Raw genomic sequence first — 24927 nt, 5'->3', positions numbered from 1 at the left:
AAAGAAAACCTGAAGAAAGTCTTCTAGTTTAAAAGAAAGTTGCTGATCTGTTTCCCTGTCTTTCTAAACTGGCTGGATGAAGTAGAGTTAAAATTGGACTATACAGGAGAAAGAGCGTTTTCTTGTTTTGAAAGTCGGCGTTCCTGGTGGCCTGGGGATAAGATCTCACACATCTGGACAGAGGCACGGGGAGAGGTGTGTTCACGTCTCCAGTGTTTGCCTTGTGGAGTTGGTACCTCATATTTTGGCCAGTGGGCATGTGTATATGGGGAAGCAGAGGTGTAGCGTGAATTCCCCCTTCAGGTTTTGTGAACCCTGGAAGTGAAGAAAATGCCCTCGCTGTCCTGGGCTCTCTGCTGCTTTCGGAGCATTGCTGTGAGCACCGGGCTGCCTCCGGGACCCTGATCAACGCGTGTACTTGTGTCCACTCTCGCCTCACCCCCCCCCCCCCCCCCCCGCGGTGCCCTGGCTGCCAGGGCCTGCCAGCGGCTCTCCGCGAGCCAGGATGTCCAGGGCCGCGGAGGACAGGAAGCCGGGATCCGTGCGGTCAGCGCAGTGTGAGGCAGAGGGCTCAGCTGCTGCTGCCCCCGACGGCCCCAGTCTTGCTAGATGCTCAGGTCAGACAAAAAAAAAACCAATTCTGTGTGATACAGAATGGGAGTCCCCAGTTAGCATTTAAAAAAAAAACACGATGCTTGACTGCCTTCTGGTATGGTAATTGCTTGCTGGTTCATGTCTTGTGGTTAAAAAAAAAGTGGTCAATATGCTTACTTTCCCAAACTGCTGGAAAATGGCATGGTCCATCCCATCCAAGGCGGTAGGAATGGCCTAGCACATAGTATATCCCATGATTCTTGTGAACTGTAAAGTAGCAGCAGACCTGACCTTTATCTCGACACTCTGTCCTGTGATAAAGCAGGCTGTCAACAGTGATCTCACAAGAGGCCCCACACTGCTGGTTCATGTGCTTCAGCTGCATTGAAGGAAGCAGCAGTTTCAGCAATGGAACCTCGAACAGACCACAAAGGTTTTCCACAGCGGCCTCCTGCCTCGCTGCCGAGCAGGTCCGGCCAGTAGCAGAGTGATGGTTGGATCAGGCAGGATGGCGGTAACGCTGCTTTGAAATGAAGCGGTGTGTTAGCCACTAGAGGAGGGCAGGTCTGCTCTGAGGGTGTTCGCTGCTATTTCTGCTACAGATGGCTCAGTACCTGAGTGACAAAGTCAACTTTGAGGACTGTCCTTCCACGCCGCAACAAGGACCAGAGGGCACAGGGGGAAACTGACAGGGAGCACGCGTAGGGCTCAGAACAGGAGGCACTTCTTTACACAAAGGGTGGTGGGGGTGTGGAACCGGCTGCCTTCTCCTTTCGTGCTTTCCCCGGCCGTGAAAGGCGAGTGTAATTGTGTGTGCTCTGTTTCCCTAGAGATCCCTGGAGAGAATGGAAGTTTTCAAGGGTGAGTTGGCAGCTGCGTTTGTTTCCTGTGTTTGTTACTTGCTCTTTCACTTCCCTCTTTTCCTGTCCTCTCGCAGCCAATCTGACCATTCTGGAGGTGAGAGGCTCCCTCCTCCCCCTGGCTCTCTCCCTCTCCTCTGCCTGTCTCCCTCTCTTTCCTCTCCCTGTCTCCCTCTCTCTCCTCTCCCTGTCTCCCTCTCTCCCTCTCTCTCCTCTCCCTGTGTGCCTCTCTCAATGTCCTCTCCCTTTCTCTCCTCTCCCTGTGTGCCTCTCTTTCCTCCCCCACCTCCCTGTGTGCCTCTCTTTCCTCCCCCACCTCCCTGTGTGCCTCTCTCTCCTCTCCCCCTCTCCCTGTGTGCCTCTCTCCCTCTCCTCTGCCTGTCTCCCTCCCTCTCCTCTCCCTGTCTCCCTCTCTCTCCCTCTGTGCCTCTCTCTATCTCCTCTCTCCATCTCCCTTTCTCTCCTCTCCCTCTCTGCCTCTCTCCCTCTGCTGTGACAGGAGGACACATACTGAGTTCCCTCCTCCCTCTCCCAGTAGGATTGGGACCTGTTGTGATTCTGGCAGTTGTGGGAACTCTGGGATTAGATTTCTGAATTTAGGGAAGAATGTTTCTCTAATCCCAGAATGTGTCACAGTGCAGTAGGAAGTGCACCTCTGTCTCTGTTTCTCCCTGCTGGCAGTGGGAGTACAGCCTGTCTTCTCTGGACAGCCAGGTCTGCCTGTGTCCAGTTTCTGTGTCCAGGCTGTGGTCACAGAGCCTGTCCTCTCTGGGCAGCCAGGTCTGCCTGTGTCCAGTTTCTGTGTCCAGGCTGTGGTCACTGAGCCTGTCCTCTATTCTGAATGGAGTTTGTAAGTGTAAAGTTTGGGAGAGACGGCAACAAACAAGTTCAATCAGGCCGTCATTAATTAGCACTCACTCCTGATGTCACTTCCTCTTCGAAGACGCTATAAATACTGTAGGTGATCCCCTTCTCTCCTCCACCCCATCTCCACCTCTGCAGCTGCCCCCTGGTCACTCCTCACTCTGCAGGGGGGTCCTGCCTCCCCATCCTGTGGCCGAGAGGCCGGCCCTCAGCCAAGAGGGTTAAGCCAAATTCTCACTAACCACTCCATAATCCTTCCAGTACGCTTCATTCCTGGGGGCTGTTATTCCTAGTGAAATATTGCTTAGTTGTGCTCGACGTCTTTCTCTGTACACAGAGTATGTTTCTGCAGAACACTACCTCCTCCTCTGTTCTGTCACCAGTGAGTTTTTTAAAAGTTTTTACGGCTCTGATATAAAGAAAGTACCCCCCTCCCCCCCCCTTCCACTCTCCCTGCCTCCCTCCTCATCCTGCTGTGTTTTTATCACTTTTGGAGAGTAGGGGGCTTGAGCCAAAACTCTCCTCCCCCCCTCCCTGGGCACAGGAACAGATCTTCACTGGTGATCGCTCCCCCGCTGACCCCCTCTCTTTCAGGATTAACTCCTGTGTCGCTCCGCATCAGCGCAAATCCAGGGAGAAATGGGTGAATCCGAGCGGAGATTTGTCTCCCCCAGACTCAGCCTGGTTGGCTCACTGTATAAAACACAGTTCCCTTCCCGGCAATGTCTTTCCCTGTTCTTCGCCGTGTGTTTTGAAATTCCGGCGGTTTTGCTTCCCGGGGACCATCCTGGCTTGCGGCAGAAGCTGTGCCTGTTCCTGCGAGGGGGGCTCAGCTTGACTGGGAGTTCAGCTTGACCCCTCGCGTGCCGAGTTTGTCAGGGAGGAAGATTTAGGAGGAAGAGGAAGACAAAGAGAAAGCAGCATGTGCTGACCTGGCTGACCTGGGGGGGGTGGGTATTTGCTGTCTTTGACGTAGCTAAAAGCCTTTCCCGGGGGATTTTCCCTGCAGGAATGTGGTGCTGGGACGCCTGCAGGGCCACCCCCCAGCCCCCAGCCCTGGCAGGACAGAGATCGGAAGTAAAACTTGCTCATTTCTGCTATTGCCCACTTCCAAAACAGTACAGGGCAGCACTGGTTTAGAGGGGAGACCTAAACGCGTAGAGAGCAGCCCAGTCTATTTCCATGATTCCGTAAGGCAGTAGCAGACCAGTCTCAGCGTGCTGTGCTGCAGGATAGCAGGCTGATGTAATGGGACCCCCTGAGAGGCTGTGAGTGTTGGGGGGGTTCACTGGCCGACCCCCGAGCTCCTTCTCCAGCCGGACTCTTCTCCTTCTCTTCCCTAGTTCCCCTGCTGTGCGCGGATCGCTCCGGGAAGGAGCGGACCCTTGGGAACCTCCGGCAGACCCGACTCCTCCGAGGAAGCACGCGCAGGGGAGGCTGGAAAACTTTCCCTGGCGCTTTAAATCCACATTCCTTTCCCGGCTCCCTCTGCAGATTCCACTCTTATTCCCACTCCAGTCAGGTTATCTCAGATCCCCCCTGTGCCCACCCCCCAGCTCCAGCGGAGAGGGGGGGGAGGGGACAGGGAGGGAGAGGTGTGCCTGTTAGGAAGCTGGAACGGGCAGGGAGGGAGGGAGAGAGAGAGAGAGAGAGCAACACTGTTATAATTAACACGCAGGGCATTGTAACCACAGCCCTGCTCGGGACAGTGCGTCACAGCCAGAGCTCCCCAAGACACAGCCGGCCATCCTCTCCCCCGTCTGCCCAGAGCGCGACACCGGAGGCAGCCAGGACCGCTGGGAAGGACAAGGTGGTCCCGCACCCTCCCGCGAGCCAGACGGAGGGAACAGAGCCAGGCACAGGCACAGGCGCTCGGGGAGAAGCCGCGGGGAGTCCGGAGCGGAGGGGCAGAGCCGAGACGGAGGTGGCGGAGACCCTGGATTTGCAGCGCTGTGCCGGGACGGACGCGCTCCTGCCGCCCGGAGACGCGGTGAGTGCTCCTTCTCTGGCTGTGCGGTGGGCGAGGGGCGCAGGGGCCACACTGGCACCCCAGCCCTCTTCTGGGCTCGGATTCTGATGTTGCTGATGTGGAGCCGCCAGTACCGTACTGGGGTGTCCTGCATCGGGCCTCCTCCTGCCTGCTCAGACTGACCGTGTCTGGCTGCTGGGCCCGGGGAGGGGGGTCAGGACCTCCTTGCCTCTCCACCGCGGGGGCTCCCGGGCTGGAGAGGCTGCTGGTGTCCGAAAGCACGACCGGTGGGCACCCCCCACGCCCAGCAGACGGGCACACTGGCTCACTCCTCCTGCCCGTTCCTCTCCAGTCTCGCAACGTGAACCACAAGGTTCTCCGCTACTTTACCTTTGCCTACTGCCCTGTCTCTCTCACACCTGAAGAAGGCTCCACGGCCGAAACGTTGTGTTCTCTTTCTTCTTTTTTTCAGCATGGAATAAACCTATTACTTGATCCACTGAATCAATAAGACAGTCAGCCCACAGCATGGCTTTGTGCTGCTGGCTTGTCTGCAGGTGGCTGTAATGCGTGTTGTGATTTAAGGCTGAGATTTATTTACTCATGCTTTCAGCGTGACGAACAGAGTGCTAAACTGCACTGATCCGCCAGCAATGCCTCTCACCTCACCCCAGCTGGCAGATTCACTTGTTTAGGACACAGCGAGGTGTACACAGCATGACTTCTGCAGAGCATTGACTGCAGAGCATTGAGCAGGGAAGAGGTTAACTTCAGCTGTGTTTACTTCCCCTGAGCTGGACAGGGAACAACCCGTGTCCCAGAGGCAGTATTCCAGCCTGCCCTGCTGCAGTGTCAGCTGGACTCTTGTGGGAGGACAGTGGGACTCTGCGCTGCGCTTGGGAGCTCTTGGAGCAGTTCTGCAACCTGCTCCAAGCATTTCAAAGCAAACACGAGTAAAGGTTTAAGGGCTGCTTTGCACAGTTAGATCATCACTCTTGTGAAAAAAAAACTGAAAGTTGGGTGTTAGAAAGCCAGCATCTTGGCTCCAATCCCCAGCCCGGAGCTGTGCCCTCGAGCCAGGATTTGCCCCTGTTAATCAGGAGAAGCAGCACAATGAGGAACAACAGGTCCGAATGGGTAATTAGCACTCAGAGGCAGTGGGATTAGCTGCTCCTCTGGGCTGATGAGGAGTGTTAGAGGGGCAGCTGGGGGAATGGGGGTTCAGTTCACGAGTCTGGGCTCCCGTCAGTAGGGAGGGAGAGTACTGCAGAGGCTGGGGCTCATTAGGGCTAGACTGGGCGGGTTTACAAGCCTCTGGAACCAGCAGGTGAGTGAGCAAGGGAGACTGGAGAAGACAGTGTGGACTGTGCTGAGGGGTGATTCAATCTGCACAGGAAGCGCAGGGTTTTGTACACAAAGGCCAGGCGGTGTTGATGTTCTGGCCAGCCAATCCAGGACCGATGGGGGGGGGAGATGGTACCTGCAGGACTGGAGCATTACTGAGCAGGCAGCAGGTCTTCTCACAGCACAGAGGAGTCTAGCTGGCGCAGGTCTCGTCCTGAGTGCTCATTGTACCTTAACACTCGCATACAGGTGGTCTGAGAGAGAGGAGTAAAGCAACAGCAAACCCGGCTGCTGCTCTGTCAGTGATGCAGGCGTCCCTGCCATTACCTCATGAGGAATCTCACTGCCTCTGAGGTCTAATCACCCATTCAGACCAGCTCTCCCTCAATGTGCACCGTCTCCCTGTTAACAGAAGCCCATCCTGCCTCAAGGCCACAGCACTGGGTCTGAGTTTTGATAATGTCGAGGACTGTGCCTTTCTCACAAACCTCTCACAGCCTTCCAAGGGGTTAAAACATGAATCCTGTTGTGTGTTGTTCTGTGCTGCATGAAAGCAGATAACACAAGACAGACCACAAACAAGAGGGGGCCGTTTCGCCCATCTAGCTCGTTTGGTAATTAGTAGTTAATTGACCTGAGGATCTCATCCAGCTTGTTCTTGAAGGAAGTCAGGGTATCGTCTCCGGCAACATGCACGGGCGTCTTGTTCCACACTCCCACCACCTTTTGTGTACAGAAGCGACTGCCGATCCGCAGGCAGCAACGAGTGAACAACACAGGTTCTCGTTCTGTCTCTCATCCCCCTCCTCCTCTCTGACCCTTCCCTCCATCCTCCTCTCAGAACCCCAAGGCCATGACCGACATCCTGGAGACAGGAGATACCCTGGAGCTGGAGAGCACCGAGGGGCAGCGCCCCCCGGCTGCCTCCCCCTCGGCCTCGGGGGGCCCCGCGGGGGGCACGGCAGCGGGCACGGCGGTCGTGGTGCCCCCCCCTTACTCGGTGGCGGAGACGGGCGACCCACCCCTGGAGCTGCGCGGCTCACTGGACTGCTGGGCCTGCTCGGTGCTGGTCACGGCCCAGAACCTGGTCGTCGCCGCCATCAACGCCGGGCTGGTGGCGTTGATTTTCGGGACGATCCTGGCCCCCGCCACTGTCATGGTGGTGTTCGGCGCACTCTGTCACTCCAAGGTACGACACAGGGGTCTGTTTGTGTCTGTGTCCAGGCTGTGGTCACTGAGCCTGTCCTCTCTGGACAGCCAGGTCTGTCTGTGTCCAGTGTCTATGTCCAGGCTGTGGTCACTGAGCCTGTCCTCTCTGGACAGCCAGGTCTGTCTGTGTCCGGTCTGTGGTCACTGAGCCTGTCCTCTCTGGACAGCCAGGTCTGTCTGTGTCCAGTCTGTGGTCACTGAGCCTGTCCTCTCTGGACAGCCAGGTCTGTCTGTGTCCAGTCTGTGGTCACTGAGTCTGTCTTCTCTGGACAGCCAGGTCTGTCTGTGTCCAGTTTCTGTGTCCACACTGTGGTGAATGAGCCTGACCTCTCTGGACAGGCAGGTCTGTCTATGGTCACTGAGCCTGGACTTTGTCAGGTCTGTCCTCCTTGCCGTCTCCTGACTGGTCAGACACTGGGGCAGCCCTTCCCCACTGTGCTGCACTGTGTGGGCCAGAGCCAGAGATCCCAGGTGTCCTTTATCAGCAGAGACAGCATGAGGCCCAGCAGGTCAGCCAGGACCACTCCAGCTGTGTGTGTGTGTGTGTGTGTGTGTGTCTCTTGGTCTCTCATCCTGTCTTTTTACTTTTCTTTCTCACCCCTTCTTCATCTCCATCTCTCCTCTCCCCCTCCATCTTTCCTCTCCCTCTCCATCTCTCCTCTCTTCCCCTACATCACTCCTCTCCCCCTTCATCTCCCCTCTCTCTCCCTCTCCTCCTCTCCTCTCTCAGTGTATGGTATCAGTGTACTGATAAGGGTGCGAGTGTGTGTGTGTCACTGTGTGTGTGGACACATTCCTGATCTGTGTCTGGTCTGTCTCCTCTCTCACCTCTCATTCACATTCCACAGCAGAACGCTCCCTGCCTGTCTTTGACCCCTGATCCATCAGCTCCTCTCCCCTCCTCTCTCCTATCCCTCACCCTCAGTGTACTGAGTGGACAGTAGAATCTGTAGTGTGTATTAACCTTCTCCCTCTCAGGCTCTGTGCAGACTCTGTTGTATGTATTAACCTGTCTCTATCAGGCTCTGTGCAGACTCTGTAGTGTGTATTAATCTGTCTCTATCAGGCTCGGTGCAGACGCTGTAGTTTGTATTAACCTGTCTCTCAGGCTCTGTGCAGACTTTGTAGTGTGTATTAACCTGTCTCTCAGGCTCTGTGCAGACTCCATAGTGTGTACTAACCAGTCTCTCTGGCTCTGTGCAGACTCCATAGTGTGTACTAACCAGTCTCTCTGGCTCTGTGCAGACTCTGTAGTGTGTATTAACCTGTCTCTCAGGCTCTGTGCAGACTCTGTAGTGTGTATCTGTCTCTTTGGCTCTGTGCAGTTTCTTTAGTGTGTATCTGTCTCTCTGGCTCGGTGCTGACTCTGTATTGTGTATTAACCTGCCTCTCTCTCTCAGGCTCTGTAGTGTGTATTAACCTGTCTCTCTCTCAGGCTTGGTGCAGACTCTGTAGTTTGTATTATCCTGTCTCTCTCTCAGGCTCTGTACAGACTCTGTAGTATGTATTGACCTGTCTCTCTTTCAGGCTCTGTGCAGACTCTGTAGTGTGTATTGGCCTGTCTCTCTCTCAGGCTCTGTGCAGACTGTGTAGTGTGTATTGGCCTGTCTCTCTCTCAGGCTCTGTGCAGACTGTGTAGTGTGTATTGGCCTGTCTCTCTCTCAGGCTCTGTGCAGACTCTGTAGTGTGTATTAACCTGTCTCTCTCTCAGGCTCTGTGCAGACTCTAGTGTGTATTAACCTGTCTCTCTCTCAGGCTCTGTGCAGACTCTGTAGTGTGTATTGGCCTGTCTCTCTCTCAGGCTCTGTGCAGACTCTGTAGTGTGTATTGACCTATATTAACCTGTCTCTCAGGGTCAGTGCAGACTCTGTAGACAAGTGTTATACCCTGTATTAACCCGTCTCTCCCCCCTGCAGGTGCGCACTCCTGACTCGGACGCCTACTGCTCAGACCTGCTGACGGACGCCGGCTGTGTGGCGCTGCTGGTCGTGGGCTTCCTGCTGGTGACCCCCCTGCTGGTCCTGGCGCTGGCGGCCTACTGCCGGCTGGCCAGGCACCTGCAGCTGGGGCTCTGCTTCGTCCCCTACAGCCGCGCCGTCTACAAGAACCTGCCCGCCGCCCAGCACCGCGGTCTGGGAGGCTGCTGTGGGCAGGAGGGCGAGAGGGAGGGCAAGGGCAAGGTGTGGGTGTGAGGGGAGGAGAGAGGAGAGAGGAGAGAGGGGGAGAGGGGAGGGGAGGAGAGAGGAGAAGGGGAGAGGAGAGGGGAGGAGAGGAGGAGAGAGGGAGAAAGGAGAGAGGAGGGGGGAGGAGGAGAGAGGAGAGGGGAGAGAGAAGGGAGAGGGGGATAGAGGAGAGAGGGAGAGAGAAGAGAGAAAAGAGAGGAGAGAAGGGGAGAGGGAGAGAGGGGAGGAGGAGAGAGAAGGGAGGGAGAAGAGAAAGGACAGGGAGAGGACAAGAGAGGCCCAGGGAAAAGGAAAGGGAGAGGACAGAGGCGGACAGGGGAGAGAGGAGACAGCCAGCTAGATAAAGAGGGAGGAGTACTGATTCCCACAGAGACCCCGCTTTCAGGAGATACAGGGGATCTCATCCTGTTTTCCAAGCCTTCCTGAGGGCCAGGGGGGACATGTGACTTCAGCTCCCAGGTTTCCCCGAGATCCTGCCCTCAGAAGCTTTCGTCCGAGTCCGGCATGCTGGTGTGCAGCAGGAAGTCTGGATGACTGCGAAGACAATGGGAGGAAAAGGGAAGATGGAGCGAGGACACAGCTGTGACGTGTGCATCCTGTCTCCCACTCCGGAGCCCTTCCCGACTTCGGACATCCCGGAATTACAGGATATACCCACTCTGTGTGTTAGCACTGGACAAAACTGCTCTAGCCAAACGATTCCCGACCAAATCCCACTGGCATGCCACTCGAAACGTCACTATAAACTTCCATGAATTCCGGAGCCGATCATGTATGGAAAATTCTGATGACAAAAGATTTGATTATCGCAGCTGCAGCTGGCAAAACCTGGAGCAGATCGCATTGTTGTGGAGGGGGAATCAGCCTGACAACATTGTAAAACCTGGAGTGGATCTAGCTGTTGTGCATCAGGATTCTTCCTGGGTTTCCTGTACATCATAAATGAAGTAATACAGGAGCTCCAGTGGAGACCAGTGGACTGTATCACAGTACATTGACATCTACTGATCCCAGCATCTTGTCCAGCCTTTTCTGGAAAGACCAGAGATCAAACTGGACCTCATGCCAGTTACCATACAGGGCACTTTGTGATGTTTAACCATGAATGGACTCATCTCTCCCTGTCATAGTTTTTTAAACTTTTTTTTACTTTTTATTCCTTTATTCTTTATTTCTTTTGCTTCCATCAGAAGGTTATATTTGTAATTATTTACCCTCTGCTCTGGCATCAGGGTAATTAGGATGAGTAATCATGTTTTTTCAAGTGTTATTTTTAGCTTTACTGAGTGTATTGTTTTGCTTGTCTGCTGGGAGTTTGTTTTAATAAATTGCCAGTGAATAAAGTCACAGAGGGGGTGCTGCTTGCTTGACAAACTGGTGTGAATCAGGTCTCAGCAGAAGAAAAGTCTGTCTTCCCTGCTGACCCAGGTGCAGTGAGCAGTGGACACAGCCATGTCCTGTCACTGTAGTGTCTCTCACTCGGGGCTGGTCCTGACCCCTCCAGGACCAGGACTGGACAGCTCTGCTTTAAAGAGACCAGGAGAGACTGCAGACACACTGACCCCTCCAGGACCAGGACTGGACAGCCCTGCTTTAAAGAGACCTGGAGAGACTGCAGACACACTGACCCCTCCAGGACCAGGACTGGACAGCCCTGCTTTAAAGAGACCAGGAGAGACTGTAGGACCTGACCTCTGCAGGACCTCCTGACTTTAAGGGCTCAACAGAGGTCTACAGACGCTGTGATGACGAGAACCATGACTAGGAAGCTTTCTCAGTCAACCCGGCAATATTGTGTGTGGCCACACGATGGCACTGTTTTTCTGTAAGGAAAGGCCCAGGCCTGCACAGTCATGAAACGCTCCTTTTTATTTAATTTTCACGACTCCCAGACAGGAGTGATGTGATCACCTGCAAAAAATCCAAGCCCGGGTTTAAGCTGCTGAGGTCTGAAGATCTTGGAACTGAATTTCACTGCCAGAGTCTCCCGCAGGCGAGGAGCAACAGCAATCAGTCCTTGAAGATGGAGCGTTTTCATGTCTCAGGACCTGACCTGGAGCTGCTGTTTCCAGTGTGGACACCCAAGGCTGAGCACAGGAGCTGCAGAGGCTCAGGGGTAACAGGGGTGAAAACCTGGCTGAGGGCGTTTTGTCATCTCATGTACATGGGGGGCTTCCTCGTCCTCAGTTCTTCACTGGTGTACAGACACCTGCTGACTGTGCGAGGGTTTAATCCAGTCAGTGCTTAACTGTGCATTTCACACTGTCTGTAGAAAACTCTTTCACACCTGAATTTAAAACAAATCACACCCCCAGCTCCCAGATACTGCAGTGTTGTGTGCCGTGATCGATCTGCTGAAAGAAAGGATGATTTCTTTCGATCTCTGGCCCACCTCAATCGCATCACACAGCGGCGGGATCAAGCACGGAGACGAGGGCCAGTAGTTCCGCTCGGAGCCACAAGGGGGCGCGGACGCCCTCGGGCTCGCCGGCTCTAATTGCTTCCGCTTGGGGACGCGAAAGATGGCTCGCGCGGGGTGCTCCGGCTCGCGCACAGGTGTTCCTCGTCGAGAAAAGCGGAATGAAGGTTCAGGGCAGAGAGCTGGCGTCGCATCGTTTTCTAGAGGGAATGGTCTCTTTCGCGGCAATGCTTGGTCTGTTGAGTGTTCCGCGCTGGAAGCGGTTCCTATGCTGTGGTTTGTTTCTGGCTGCGGGGTCTGTTCGAGGCTGGAGGAAGAAACTGACCCCCGGACATCCCCTTTCCTGTTCGTGTTCCTGGGTCTCTTTGCCCCGTCGTCAGCAGGACGGTTTGTCTGTTTATGTTGCGGAAAACGACTTTAGTCAGACACTCCGGTCTAGAAATCGGCCTTCAGGCAGAAAGCTTTTGTAATAAGAGCGGGTATTCAGCGTCTTTTTGACACCGGGGTTGAACCCGTGTTCCTCTTTAAGCGGCGGTGACGAGGTTTAAACCGGTTGGTGTGGGATGTCCGAGCGAGTCTTGCCCCTGCCCACAGGGAGCAGGAAAGTTCAGGAGGCAGAGAACAACCAGGAGAATAAACAGGGGCTTGGTTGGCCCTCTGGGTCAGCAGCTCGCCAAACCTGCCATCATAATGTTAATAATAATAATAATGTTTCTTTATTAGCCCTATACAATTTCTTGCATTAGGAATTCGTCTTTTCGCATACCCCAGCTTTTCTCCATGGAGAGACAGACAGGGAGAGAAGCTGGGGGTCAGAGTGCAGGGTCAGCCATTGTACGGTGCCCCTGGAGCAGTTGGGGTTAAGGGCCTTGCTCAGGGGCCCAACGGAGTAGGATTCCTCTGCCGGCCGCGGGATTTGAACCGGCAACCTTCCAGCCACAGGCGCAGATCCTGAGCCACAGAGCCACCCCTCCGCCCATCGGATGTCGCTGCCATGGCAACAGGGTATTGGGACAAGCTGCCGGAAGGAAGAGAAGCCGACGCGCACCAGTGAGCGCCTGGCGTGGGCCCTCGCACTGGGACTGGCAGCGGTGGTCAGGTGAGAGGGGAACAGCACTGTGGACACGCACACGCGCGCACACACACCCCTCTGCGGTGGGGGGGGTTGGTGTAGAAAGAAGGAGGCCAGATAGCAGAAAGGAACGAGGAGTATGGTGCTGATCTGGACATCATGAGGCTGGTTTGCTTCCCCTGGTCCTGGGACTCTTGAGAGGGTCATCGACACCACGGGCTCTACAGGGCGCCAGGGCGTTTTAACTCAAAACCTGGAGGAACCTGCCAGGAGGGTTCAACCGAGCTGGAAGTGGATCTGTGTCCCAGGCACACTTCGAAATCCACAGAGAATGCATCACAAAATCAACCCAACATTTTGCAATGGGCCAGTCCGTCACCAGACTGGAACCCGTTGGAAACCTGGGGTGGGAACTGGGGAGGTCAGTCCATGCGCACAGCCTGGAGGGTATCGAGAGTTCGGTGTGGAGCAGAGCCTCAGTGTGTTCTCCAGGCTCATAGGGCTCAGTGCTGCTGTCGAGACAAGGGGGGGGTACACTCAGCACTGACCACTGGGGTGCTGATGATTATGGGAGTTCAGGGGAAGAAAGGTCAGCTGAACTCTCCATCTGCTCTTGGACTCTTCCTCTGAGCTCCTGAACTCCTCTGGTGCCGATTCGGGATCTAGTCCTTCCTCTCTCTGTGCTGGTTCAGGGACTGCTGGCCCCTTCCCTTCCAGAGCGGAGCTGTCCCCTCCTGCTTCATCTTCAATCGCACCTCCCTCCGTCAGGAGACTAATCAGCCTCGTGTAGCTGGTGGCCTTGGAGTACAGTTGTCCAGTCTCCTCTCGCTCCCCCTCCATTCCTTTGCTCGAGCTGGGCACGCATGTACCCCTTCCCTGTGCCTACACACCCGTGCCATGAATACTCCAGGTCAGTGTTTTTCGATTAACACTTGTACCTGAAATACCGGAGTCCTGCTCCTCAGTGAGATTTTATCGCCCCCTTGTGGTTCTTCCCTGCAAGCTCATCTGGTCTTTCTCTCCCACTCTAGTCAGTCAAATAACTGAGCTGATGCTGCAAATCTCCAGATGTGCAGAAACCATGAGCTTGCATTAACTAACTTTAATGGAATGGGTGTCTTGGTAGTGATTACTCATCCCAACAGCATCCCCAGCCTTTGAGGTCCAGGTGCAGTCCTGTTTTGAGTAACATCCCATGAGAACTTAAAAATATAGTAAGGTTGGGGTGTGAATAATTTAATTGAAGAGAGGCTAAAGTGTTGACTCTGAATCGGGGAGCTTACAAGTTAATAATTTCAGCACCCTGTTACTCAGGGATTACTGAGCAGGAATACTGAGAGTAATGACCCAGACCGCGAACCTGACATGACAAATTTCTATACAAAAGAAACAGAAACGGTCTTCAGTGCTGCTTTTTGTTCTTGACTTCCTGCACCCAGCCTTCCCTCTACAGAATGAGGGAGACCCACCCAGCAACTGAGACACGCATCCGGGGTAGGAAGCAGAGGCACCTGGTCTTTCTAAAATAAAAGGCCCTGCACAGGCCTAAATCGCTCTCGAACGAGAATGTTAGAGAATAAACGGGAGCCATTTTCCTTACTCCGATCGGTTTGCTTTCCTGCCTGGATCTGCTTGGAAACCTCATGCTTGTTTCAGTCCCCGGGCTGGTCTCTAATTGTCCAGCGGCTGCTGTGTGGCGGTTCAGCCCCTGGCCCCTAGCGGGGCGGGTCCCCAGGGGCTGGAAGTGAACATCCTCAGGGTGGTGGAACCGGTGCCTTTAGGACTGAGAGGTTGGGTGGAGCTTCTTTACACAGAGAGTGGGGGGGGCATGCAGCGCCCAAAAGTTGCCTGGCTGTGTGGGGTGGGTGTGGATCTGGTGGGAAGAAGAGGGTTTAGGACAGACCGGAAAGAGAATCCGGAGCATGCAGTCACTTCCCCTCTAGTCGAACCCAGGCCCGTTGTTGGGGGAGGGCGGGAGGCGGAGGAGTAGTGGATTGGGCCAAGGAGACGCGTGTACTTCCTGCTGCTACTCCTTTCCTTTCTCTCAGAAAATCCCAATAACGGGGACAATCCTTCTACACCGGGAGGCGGAGCAGGGCATGTGGTCCTGCGCTGCCCCTGTGGGTCCCCACCCCTAGAGCTGTCCGATATGACTCAACCCCCCCCCCCTTCATTAAGAACATAAGAAAGCTGAGAGACGAGAGGAGCCCACTGGGCCCCTCTAGCCCGTTTCGTATTGAGTGGTTAATTGATCCCAGTATCTCATCAGGATCAGGATCTCAGTGTTCTGATGCATAGAGTTGCAATGGTCTTAGCAGTCGTGATGCCCTTAATGCTCTGCTATAGCAGTGTAATGCTGTCCTACAGCAGTGTCCCGCTGTCCTGAGTGCTGTCCTACAGCAGTGTCCCGCTGTCCTGAGTGCTGTCCTACAGCAGTACTGTTACATATAAAACACTTTTCCCTTTTCGTGTTAAAAAAAAAACTGTCTTTAATGAAGTTGTTTTATACCTTTACACTAATTAAGTACAACGATAGATGCATAATTATCAATAATACAGAGGTGTAGTTTCTGATATGATTAGATTCCGGTCCATTGCCCCGCAGGCGATTGGAGGAAGAGTCCAATCTTCACACCCGAAGAAGGCTCCACGGCCGAAACGTGTTTTCTTTCTTCTTTTTTTTCAGCATGGAATAAACCTGTTACTTGTCGTTTATCTTACCTGCAGCAGGCAGCGCTGCCACAACCACAGGGCGGGGTCGCATTGCTCTTGGTGAACCCCCCTGCCCCAGCTGCACTGGGGCCGTTAGCGGGTCGGCGGGGGGCGCCTCTGTAACAGAGCAGCCGCCCGCGCGCGCTGTCGCCACTCGTCTCCCTGCAGCCCCGGCGCGCGGCAGCGAGCATGACTGCGCCCCGTCACCTGCTCGTGCTCCTGGCTCTGGCCTGCTCTGGTAGGCAGAATGCAAAAGCTAATAATGATAATGGAAATATTTCATGTGCTGATAAATAATTAGAGTATACTAATAAGTAAGTAAGTGAATATCGGAAAAGTTTCTATTATCGCGATACCGAATTTCGTTACCGAATTTTGATGTAGATTATAAAATTATTCATGTATTAACAGCGTGTGAGCATCACATTTGATTGCGATAGTCAAAATTGTTAAGATTTTACAGGTGGGGACATCGAGTAAACTTTCTTGACGTTAAATGAATTGTTTAGTTATATTTCTTCCCTGATATACTAATACTGATATACAATTTTATTAGTATATTTTTATCATATCCAATGTTATAAAATTGTTTAGCCAACAACGCTTAATAAGTAAATATTAAGTTAGAAGTATTGATAATCAAAACAAGAAGAACCACCCAATGAACGCGGGTTAGTACAGCTTGAGTCTAATTTGATTTTTAAATCTTTTTTTTTTTGCTATTATTATTATTTTATTGTTATAAGGTTTTATATTACATCATATAGTTATTTATAATAGTACGTGGCACAATAAATGCTAAGGGAATAAAATCGAATAACGTTTCAGAAGGGGAAAAAGCCGTCTAGTAAGAATACAAACAAAATCGTGTTCAATACTGTACATACACACATCATTCATTTAACCCATAGCTAACAAACAAGCGGCGCGATCAGTGAAAAGTTAAGAGGCAGTTGCCATCAGCCCTGCCGAGAGCAGAGTCTTTATCGATCGCGGATGAAGAACCGCCATATTGTAAAAGGAAACATCAAGTCAGGTCCTAAAAATAAATATGAGCTCTAAATAGGATTAATTATAAAGGTGTAATACAGAAGTCAAGGAATAATTTGACAGGTTTCTTACTATAATGCTCTCTCTCTGTTTTAAATCCTGATCAAAGAAGAATTTCGATTCCAGACTAATAGTAACAAGGTTTTCCAAATTGGCAGAATTAGTAATAAACTCCTTTTTGTTTTACGCAGGCCTGTTTCACCAGCACTTTTTTTGTACTGTAGCATTAGGTAAAAAAGTGGCTTTTCTCGCCTCGCGTTTATTAACACGTTTGTTTAGAAAATAAACCAATACATTAAAACAAATCAATCAATTAATTTTAGAAAAACACATATCTTAGATATACACCGGAGAGTGTATCCACATTTTGTTAGGAATTTCTAATTTATCCATGCTGCGGCAGTCTTAACTGTCGTGTTAAGTTTTTTTTTAAAAAACTTTTTTTTTATTAAATAAAAAACTTGATTGTATAAACTCGCTAATTAAAACATCATCGGTACCTTTGTTGAGGTTTCACTGAACAGAGAGATATCTGTGCACTCGCACTCGAAAAGCTAGACTTGACCGCCGAAAGTTTATTAATGAAGCTCAACTGACCGACAGGCGAATTCAATTCATTTTCGCCTTTAAGGAAAATGAGCGTCGCTTTCACAGCAAATTGAAGGGTTTTCCATATGTTGGTAAACTGCGCCATTAAGCAATTTGCTGTAAACGCTCGGTTTATTGTCGTTGTTTACGAACCACACATTTCTTAATTTATATCAGTAATATAATAATACCAATTCATATTTTGTTGAAGTGATCAGCTCTATGAAAAATACCGATCACTGGCATCGATAATGCCAATAATCCCGGTTCTCTTCTTGTTTAAAATGCGCTCCTCCGGTCTCGCCGTCAGTCCAGACCGACCGCCTCTGTCCGCTTGAGCGTCTCTCCGGCAGCGCTCGGCTCCAGAGACCAGCGCGGCAGAGGAGAAAACACACACAGACAGGGCCCCGGCTTCTCTACGTCTAGAGTACGAGGAACAGAAGCACGAACAGGGGAGGAGGGGGTTAAACCTAAGAGTGATCACAGCCTTTTGTATTATTTAAGAAGCCCTATCCGTTTTTGGGCGACTAGGAAAGGGTCAGTCACAAACTGTTTTCCCTCCTACCGTCCGGTAAACGGTACCGAAGCATTCGGTCCAAGTCCAACAGACTACGGAACAGTTTCTACCTCTAGGCAATAAGACTGCTCAACAGCAAATCACCTGTAATGGCTACATGGACACACAATTCTCACTATATTCACCATAACTGCACTACATGTATATATTGCACACACCATGGACACATAACAGCTCTACTCACATTGAGTTTTGTTCCGTTTCTATTACATTATTATTTTGGAACCTGATTTTCGTCACCTGATTCTTGTGAGCTCGCAGAAAAGACAATTCGTTGCCGGCAACTACTACTGCTGCACGCTGTGTTGCTGTGCATTTGAGAAATACGCTTTGATTTGATTCCCTGCTCCCACCCCAACATTATTTTACCACTTCAAACAAATAAATACACGAATTATAGGACTGGAGAACGTTAGCTTAGTGTATGTCCTGTTGCCTTCCAGTAAAACACCTCCAGTATCTCCCTGTCTTGCGGACAATGTCTACCGTTCGCTAGTTACATTGGATCTGACCGACTCAAGACCAACAGAAGCACACATTTATTATTGCGGTAACTTGATCTGGCGATCTGTTTCGAGATCTCTCATTCCGCTCCATTAACGTCCCTCTGGGGTCCTCAGGCGTACAAAAAAATGTACTGCCGAGTTTGCAACGCGTGTGAAAGGTCACTTGTAATGGGTCATCGCCCGGTTGAAGGATTCATGCAGCTGGTCGTCACGACATTCACTGCTTTCCGACATTAAACGAGCGGGACGGATGTATCGGTACCTGCCGCCACCTTGGACAGAGAGATAATATTGAGCCCGATGGAGAGGGCCTGGAGCGGGTTGGAAGATCGGATCGGGTAAAACGGCCATTTAATTCAATTCGACTTTATTGTCATTATACTTCCACAGGTGCATAGTATAATGAAAAGTGTTTCTCATGAGTCACTCAGGTGCAGGATATAAATAGGACAGAAGATAAGACAATAGACAGTAACACAATAACAGTAACTTGTAGTAACATAACGTGTAATCAAAAACTGTGCAAAATCCGCAAACGGAAAAAAAATATAACAGGACAAAAACAGTGCAAGGTAATTCGAGGTACAGTGCAAAAATAGTAATGCGATTAATAAATATTACAACTAGTACAGTTTTACTGAGGAATTGAAGGGACAGTACAATTTCGGCTTACATGTGTGTGTAGTGGTGTTGGAGTGCAGTCCTTGTTGGTATAGGAAGACGTTAGGAGAGATCATAATATGATGGGAGATGATCGGTCAGGCCGTTTGACGGAAAGCAGGTACACCAGAGTGGAATTAGAATAAATCAATCCTTCGGGTTTTACCAGGGGGTTTTATGAACCATAGTTTGCGGCACTGCAGATAAAATGACGTTTAAAACTCTTTCCACCTGGGGTCAAAAACCGAATAACACAACTTTGAAGTCTTTAATGCATTTGATCTTCCTCCTGTTAAAAACGTTGTTTACTCTCGACTCACTTTGCGAGTGTTCCCTGACCTGAATATGGAGCCATACAGAAACACTTAGGTTTTGATTGTCTTAATGTTAATACCTTTTGACTGTCGCTAATACCTGACACGCCGAGCTGCCTCTGTTTAGTACACTCGTGCAGCGCGGACGACCAGCCCGACCTGCAACTATGGCAACCGCACCCGTCGGTCATCGGCACGAGCGGCAGGAACCCGAAGGTGGCGTGCCGGCTCGAGGGCAGCGGGAAGAAGGTGGGCGCGCTGATTCGCTCCTGGTACCGGCGCGCGGGCGGGGGCGCGCTCGAGTTCCTGCTGAGCCGGCAGAGCCCCACGCGGCAGAGCTACGGCGCGGGCGTCGGCCAGCGGTTCCTGATCGAGGAGGACGAGGGCGGGAACAGCTTCTCGCTCATCATCGGCAACTTCGCCGCGGCCGACCAGGGCGTCTACTACTGCGCCGTGTGGTTCAACCACAGGTACATCTTCGGCCCGGGCACCCAGGTCATCTACAGAGGTGAGCTCGCCGGACGCACACGGCTGTAAGGCTTTTGAAGGGTTGGAGTTACAAGACGACAAAAAGTGGAGAGCTGCGTCACCGTGCGCAGGCTGCTAGGGAACGGTCTATTCTCAGGTGGGTAGCTGCGTCAGCATGCGTAGGCTGCAAAGGAACAATAGGTTTATCACACCTGAAGAAGGCTCCACGGCCGAAACGTTGTGTTCTCTTTCTTCTTTTTTTCAGCATGGAATAAACCTATTACTTGTTCCTTTAAGGTCTATTCTCTGCCGCCAGAAAAAGGAAAGAGACACAACGTTTCGGCTGTGGAGCCTTCAGGTGTGTGAAGAGACCTGAACACACACTTGCGGAAGGCTCCACAGGCGAAACGCTCTCTTCCTCTTATCAGGGATACACCTGTACTGTTGGAGATGTGTTCCGTTATAATATTTTGTTAAAGACGTCGCTGTGAGTTCTGGGGCTTTTAGATTCCCAAGGCCGCTGACTCCGGCACCCCCGATCTCATAATTGTCAACCGCTGTATTTCAGACTCCCCGCCGGCCCTGAGCCGCCCCTCGCTGTCCGTGTACCGGCCGTCCGCCCGGGAGCTGAGGGAGCAGGGCCGGGCCACGGTGCTCTGCCGGGCGCGGGGCTTCAGCCCGCCGGAGCTGCGGCTGCGCTGGCGGCTGGACGGGGAGCCCGTGGACGCGCAGGCGGGCGCGGGCGGCGCGCTCTCGGCCTGGGCAGTGCTGACGGTGCGCGCGGAGTCCTGGCGGCGCGGGGTGCGCGTCTCCTGCCGCGCAGAGCACCTGAGCGCCGACCCCGCCGACCCCCCCGAGAAGAGCGTGGCGACCGAGCGCGCGGTTCCGCCAGGTGAGGCCGCAGATCGGACCTTGTGTCGGACTCCTGGAAGCGCAGAGTAAACAACACCCACACTGACGCACCCCCACTGCGGGACCCCCTCAACCCCAGTCCCTCTCTGGACCTCATTTTAACGCAAGAGGCTCCAACAGATGAGAACTGTGCACATAAACACACCCACAAACAGAGAAATAGATACACAGAAATATAGACACACTTGCACAAAGAACACAGACACTCACACACAGAAATATACACAAAGACAGAGATGCACACAAATATCCAGACACAAAAATACACAGAAATAGAGATATCCACCGATACACGGACATGTACAAAGAGATACACAGAAGTGCACACAAAGACAAACTGATACATGCACACAGAAATGCACACACAGAGATATGCACAAGTATACCCACAGAGAAACAGAAATGTACAGACACACAGAGAAACACAGAAATGTACAGACACACAGAGAAACACTGAAATGTACAGACACACAGACGCACAGCATGCAGAGGGACAGACAGGGACAACAAACAACAGAGGTGCTCCCCCCAGTGGGGTAACTAGTAAAGGTTGAGGTGGATGTGTTGGGGTTGGGTTGGGCAGCATGGTTTCTCTCGGCTCTCGGGGAGAAACAGCCACCCCTGGTGGCCGCCGACCCGCCGTGACAAGAGAAGCCGAGAGCCCGCCGTGCCGGACTGCAGCTCATGCAGCGTCTTGGCCAGCAAGCGGATCCTGAAGGGAGGGGGCGGGTCTCTCAGCCTCTCTGCACTCCCCCCTTCTGAGGGGAGGGGGTCTAGGAGGCGCCACCATGATCCAGGATGCAGAGCGCAAGAGGATTTCTTCATAAATATATATCAGTAACACTCATTTCAGTGGGCTGAGGTGACACTTTGTGTGTGTGTGTGTGTGTGTGCGTGTGCGTGTGTGTGTGTGCGCTCGCTGATGTTCTCACCGCCTGGTGCTCTGGCTATTTCAACACAGGGTGCAGCAGGACAGCTGACCAGCAGGGTGACCTGGGGACTGAGGGAAACTGGACCAGAGGCTCGGGCAGTGCTGACCGCTCTGTCTACACAGGTATGGGCATAAGTACAGGCACACACAGGTACGGGTCCTCACACACAGGTATTCACCCTCACACCCAGGTATTCATCCTCACACACAGCTACGGGTCCTCACACACAGGTATTCATCCTCACACACAGGTATGGGTCCTCACACACAGGTATTCATCCTCACACACAGGTACGGGTCCTCACACACAGGTATTCATCCTCACACACAGGGACGGGTCCTCACACACAGGTACACATCCTCACACACAGGTACGGGTCCTCACACACAGGTACGGGTCCTCACACACAGGTATTCATCCTCACACACAGGTATTCATCCTCACACACAGGTATTCATCCTCACACACAGGTACGGGTCCTCACACACACGTATTCATCCTCACACACAGGTATTCATCCTCACACACAGGTACACATCCTCACACACAGGTATTCATCCTCACACACAGGTACACATCCTCACACACAAGTATTCATCCTCACACACAGATACGGGTCCTCACACACAGGTATTCATCCTCACACACAGGTACACATCCTCACACACAGGTACACATCCTCACACACAAGTATTCATCCTCACACACAGGTACGGGTCCTCACACGCAGGTACACATCCTCACACACAGGTAGGGGTCCTCACACCCAGGACACATCCTCACACACAAGTATTCATCATCACACCCAGGTACACGTCCTCACACCCAGGTACACATCCTCACACAGAGGTTTGGCATACACAAGAGCTGCGTATGGCCAGGTATGGGGACACATAGGAAGGTGCTCACACAATGGAAGGGGATTGGGGAGGAGCCCTTCCTCCAGTCTCAAGACTCTGATCTACAGTACGGTCAGGCAAAGATCCAGCATCGGAACAACACCAGATCTGCGGAAACGGAAAGCCTGTCCGTCTGTGCTTTTCCAGCAGCGGCGGCCGCCATGCGGATCGCGTTCGCCTGCTACGCCGCGGCCTGCGCCCTCAGCGCCGCCTACGGGATGGCTGTCTGTTCCGTCCTCCTGGCCAGGAGCAGAGCCAGGCCGCCGGAGAAGAGCAGCGCCCGAGGCCGAGGGGGGGCCCCCGGGAACCTCCGGGAGCGCAGCTGAGAGCCCGCGCCGCGCCCTCCGCTGGGCCCAACCTGCACGACGCCACGCAAGCGCAACGCCAAGGCAGGGAAGAGGAGGTGGCCAATCTCAGTATTCCGCGCTCCGGAGCACTGATCCCAAACCCCATGACGACCATCGACACCGACCAGCACCAAGACTGCCGAAATCCCCATTATCATCCGACACTATGGGCTGTAATTATTGCCCCGTGTTCAGAGCACGTTAACCAGCGGTGATTATTAGCCAGTGATATTCGCTCCTGGTCCTGAAGAGGCACACTCCTCTAGGATTGGTCCCTTACTGTGTTGAGTGAGTGCAGTCGGGGACACCGTGCTCATGAGATAAGATCACTTTATTGGCCCTATACAATTTCTTGCATTAGGAATTTCTTGTTGCATACCCCAGCTTGTTCTCCATGAGACACACGGACAGGGAGAGAAGCTGGGGGTCAGACTGCGGGGCTCAGCCATTAATTCGGCACCATTTAACAACTAAGCGACTGCAAGAAAGTCATAAAGTCCAGGGAGGAGAGAAAAGCAGGCCCGGGAGACAGTATCGGTGCGTCAAGCTGTTATTGATGACCAGAGCCAGCTGCTCGATCACTCACTCACCCCAGTCAGTGCAGAATGGTAGTGAATTAACTAATCTGACACACAGTTCTGTTGACACCTCTCAAATTCACCTAAGCCACCTGTTTTCTAACTGTTTCATCCAATTCAGGGTTGTGGGGGAACTGGCACCTATCCCAGCAAGCAACAGGCGCAAGGCGGGGTACACCCCAGACAGGACACCGATATGACAACACTCACACGCATACCAGAGCCAGTTTTCCCAGAATCCAATTAGCCTACCAGTATGGCTGTGAGCTGCGAGTGGAAACTGGATCACCCAGAGGAAGCCGACGCAAAACGGGGGAGAACATGCAAACTCCACACAGACGGCACCCCAGGTTTGGAATTCAATCCAGGGTCCCGGCCCTCAGCTGGAGCAACGTTAAGCACTGCGCCACTGTCCTGTCCCATCAAATTCATTCAGCTGGGTACATTTAATTAGACAATGAAGATTGAAAGCTGGTATGAAAAACAGAAAGACGTGTTGACCAGAGCTGGGCCACCTCTGTTATACTGAGTATATATATATAAAAGCATTTAGAGAATATGAAGATTCTGCTGAGCTAATATTGCTGCATGTATTGAGCTGATTTAAAGTGTTAAAGAATAAAACAGTCTGACACGCCTGTGGTCCTTTTGCTCATCGACTGTTCTATCTAGTCTTCTAGGAAGTGCCCCTCTGTCTCCATTTCTCCCCGCTGGCAGTGGGAGCACAGCCTGTCCTCTCTGGACAGCCAGGTCTGCCTGTGTCATCCAGTTTCTATGGCCAGGCTGTGGTCACTGAGCCTGTCCTCTCTGGACAGCCAGGACTGCCTGTGTTCAGTTTCTGTGTCCAGGCTGTGGTCACTGAGCCTGTCCTCTCTGGACAGCCAGGTCTGCCTGTGTTCAGTTTCTGTGTCCAGGCTGTGGTCACTGAGCTTGTTCTCTCTGGGCAGCCACGTCTGCCTGTGTCGTCCAGTTTCTATGGCCAGGCTGTGGTCACTGAGCCTGTCCTCTCTGGGCAGCCAGGTCTGCCTGTGTCGTCCAGTTTCTATGGCCAGGCTGTGGTCACTGAGCCTGTCCTCTCTGGGCAGCCAGGTCTGCCTGTGTCGTCCAGTTTCTGTGGCCAGGCTGTGGTCACTGAGCCTGTCCTCTCTGGACAGCCAGGTCTGCCTGTGTTCAGTTTCTGTGTCCAGGCTGTGGTCACTGAGCCTGTCCTCTCTGGGCAGCCAGGTCTGCCTGTGTCGCCCAGTTTCTATGGCCAGGCTGTGGTCACTGAGCCTGTACTTCGTCAGGGTCTGTTTCTCTTTGCTGTTACTTATGTTGGTCAAATATTCGGCTAGTGTGTATTGTCTGTTTAGGGGTTCTGTAGCATTCCAGTTTGTGTTGTGTTTGTGTGTGTGTCCCAGTGTGTGAGATATTGCTGTTTGATCTGTGCTGTGATGTGACCCTCCTCTCTCTCTACCCCTCTCGTCTCCCAGCTCTCTCAATTCAATTCAATTCAAGGTGCTTTATTAGCATGACCGATGGGTACAATCAGTGTTGCCAAAGCAAATAAAAAATAATAAAATTAACATAGAACAAAACAAAAAATAGAAGTAAAATAAAATCTACAGACGTTACAGACATTTACAACAAAGACATATTATATAATTTTGACATCTACTGTAGGCGGCTGGAGCATTATTGGGAGACGGACTCACTGTTCCTCAGGCTGTGACAGGAGATCACATACTGGGCTGCCAGATCAACTGAGTTCCCTCCTCCCTCTCCCAGTAGGATTGGGACCTGTTGTGGTTTTGGCAGGTGTGGGAACTCTGGGATTAGATTTCTGAATTTCGGGAAGAATGTTTCTCTAATCCCAGAGTATCTGTCACAG

At 52.4% G+C, this 24927-nt stretch overlaps 2 protein-coding genes across 4 annotated transcripts; both read left to right on the top strand.

Moving 5' to 3' along the window:
- Positions 1-505: 505 nt before the first annotated feature.
- On the top strand, positions 506-10370 carry tmem88b (transmembrane protein 88 b). Its single transcript, XM_088627270.1, has 6 exons — positions 506-617; positions 1425-1455; positions 3328-3395; positions 3584-4308; positions 6473-6820; positions 8757-10370. The coding sequence occupies exons 1-6, from the start codon at positions 506-508 to the stop codon at positions 9030-9032; spliced, it is 1560 nt and encodes a 519-aa protein (XP_088483396.1). The 3' UTR covers positions 9033-10370.
- A 133-nt stretch (positions 10371-10503) lies between these two features.
- Positions 10504-23699, top strand: LOC148672496 (immunoglobulin kappa light chain-like). Of its 3 annotated transcripts, none has more exons than XM_088628260.1 (5): positions 10504-13424; positions 19049-19429; positions 19958-20281; positions 21263-21355; positions 22280-23699. In XM_088628260.1, exons 1-5 carry the CDS (start codon positions 13412-13414, stop codon positions 22456-22458), a joined length of 990 nt encoding a protein of 329 aa, XP_088484386.1. In that variant the 5' UTR covers positions 10504-13411; the 3' UTR covers positions 22459-23699. The 3 variants fall into 3 exon arrangements, with proteins under 3 accessions (XP_088484386.1, XP_088484385.1, XP_088484384.1); XM_088628259.1 differs by lacking the exon at positions 10504-13424 and adding an exon at positions 13434-15464 and having other exon boundaries at positions 22283-23699; XM_088628258.1 differs by lacking the exon at positions 10504-13424 and adding an exon at positions 13434-15464.
- Positions 23700-24927: the final 1228 nt, after the last annotated feature.

This window comes from Lepisosteus platostomus, chromosome 4 (genome assembly GCF_059453375.1).
Source record: "Lepisosteus platostomus isolate fLepPlt1 chromosome 4, fLepPlt1.hap1, whole genome shotgun sequence".
Classification (NCBI taxonomy): Eukaryota; Metazoa; Chordata; class Actinopteri; order Semionotiformes; family Lepisosteidae; genus Lepisosteus; species Lepisosteus platostomus.
This window is presented reverse-complemented; position numbering and strand designations above follow the sequence as displayed.

Excerpts from the sequence above, each read along its gene's own strand:
- LOC148672496 (XM_088628258.1), top strand. The coding sequence starts at position 15,416 with ATGACTGCGCCCCGTCACCTGCTCGTGCTCCTGGCTCTGGCCTGCTCT. Across the intron at positions 15,465-19,048 it reads CCTGGCTCTGGCCTGCTCTG|TACACTCGTGCAGCGCGGAC; the intron begins GTAGGCAGAATG and ends GCCTCTGTTTAG. Across the intron at positions 19,430-19,957 it reads CACCCAGGTCATCTACAGAG|ACTCCCCGCCGGCCCTGAGC; the intron begins GTGAGCTCGCCG and ends GCTGTATTTCAG.
- tmem88b (XM_088627270.1), top strand. The coding sequence starts at position 506 with ATGTCCAGGGCCGCGGAGGACAGGAAGCCGGGATCCGTGCGGTCAGCG. Across the intron at positions 618-1,424 it reads CAGTCTTGCTAGATGCTCAG|AGATCCCTGGAGAGAATGGA; the intron begins GTCAGACAAAAA and ends CTGTTTCCCTAG. Across the intron at positions 6,821-8,756 it reads GCGCACTCTGTCACTCCAAG|GTGCGCACTCCTGACTCGGA; the intron begins GTACGACACAGG and ends TCCCCCCTGCAG.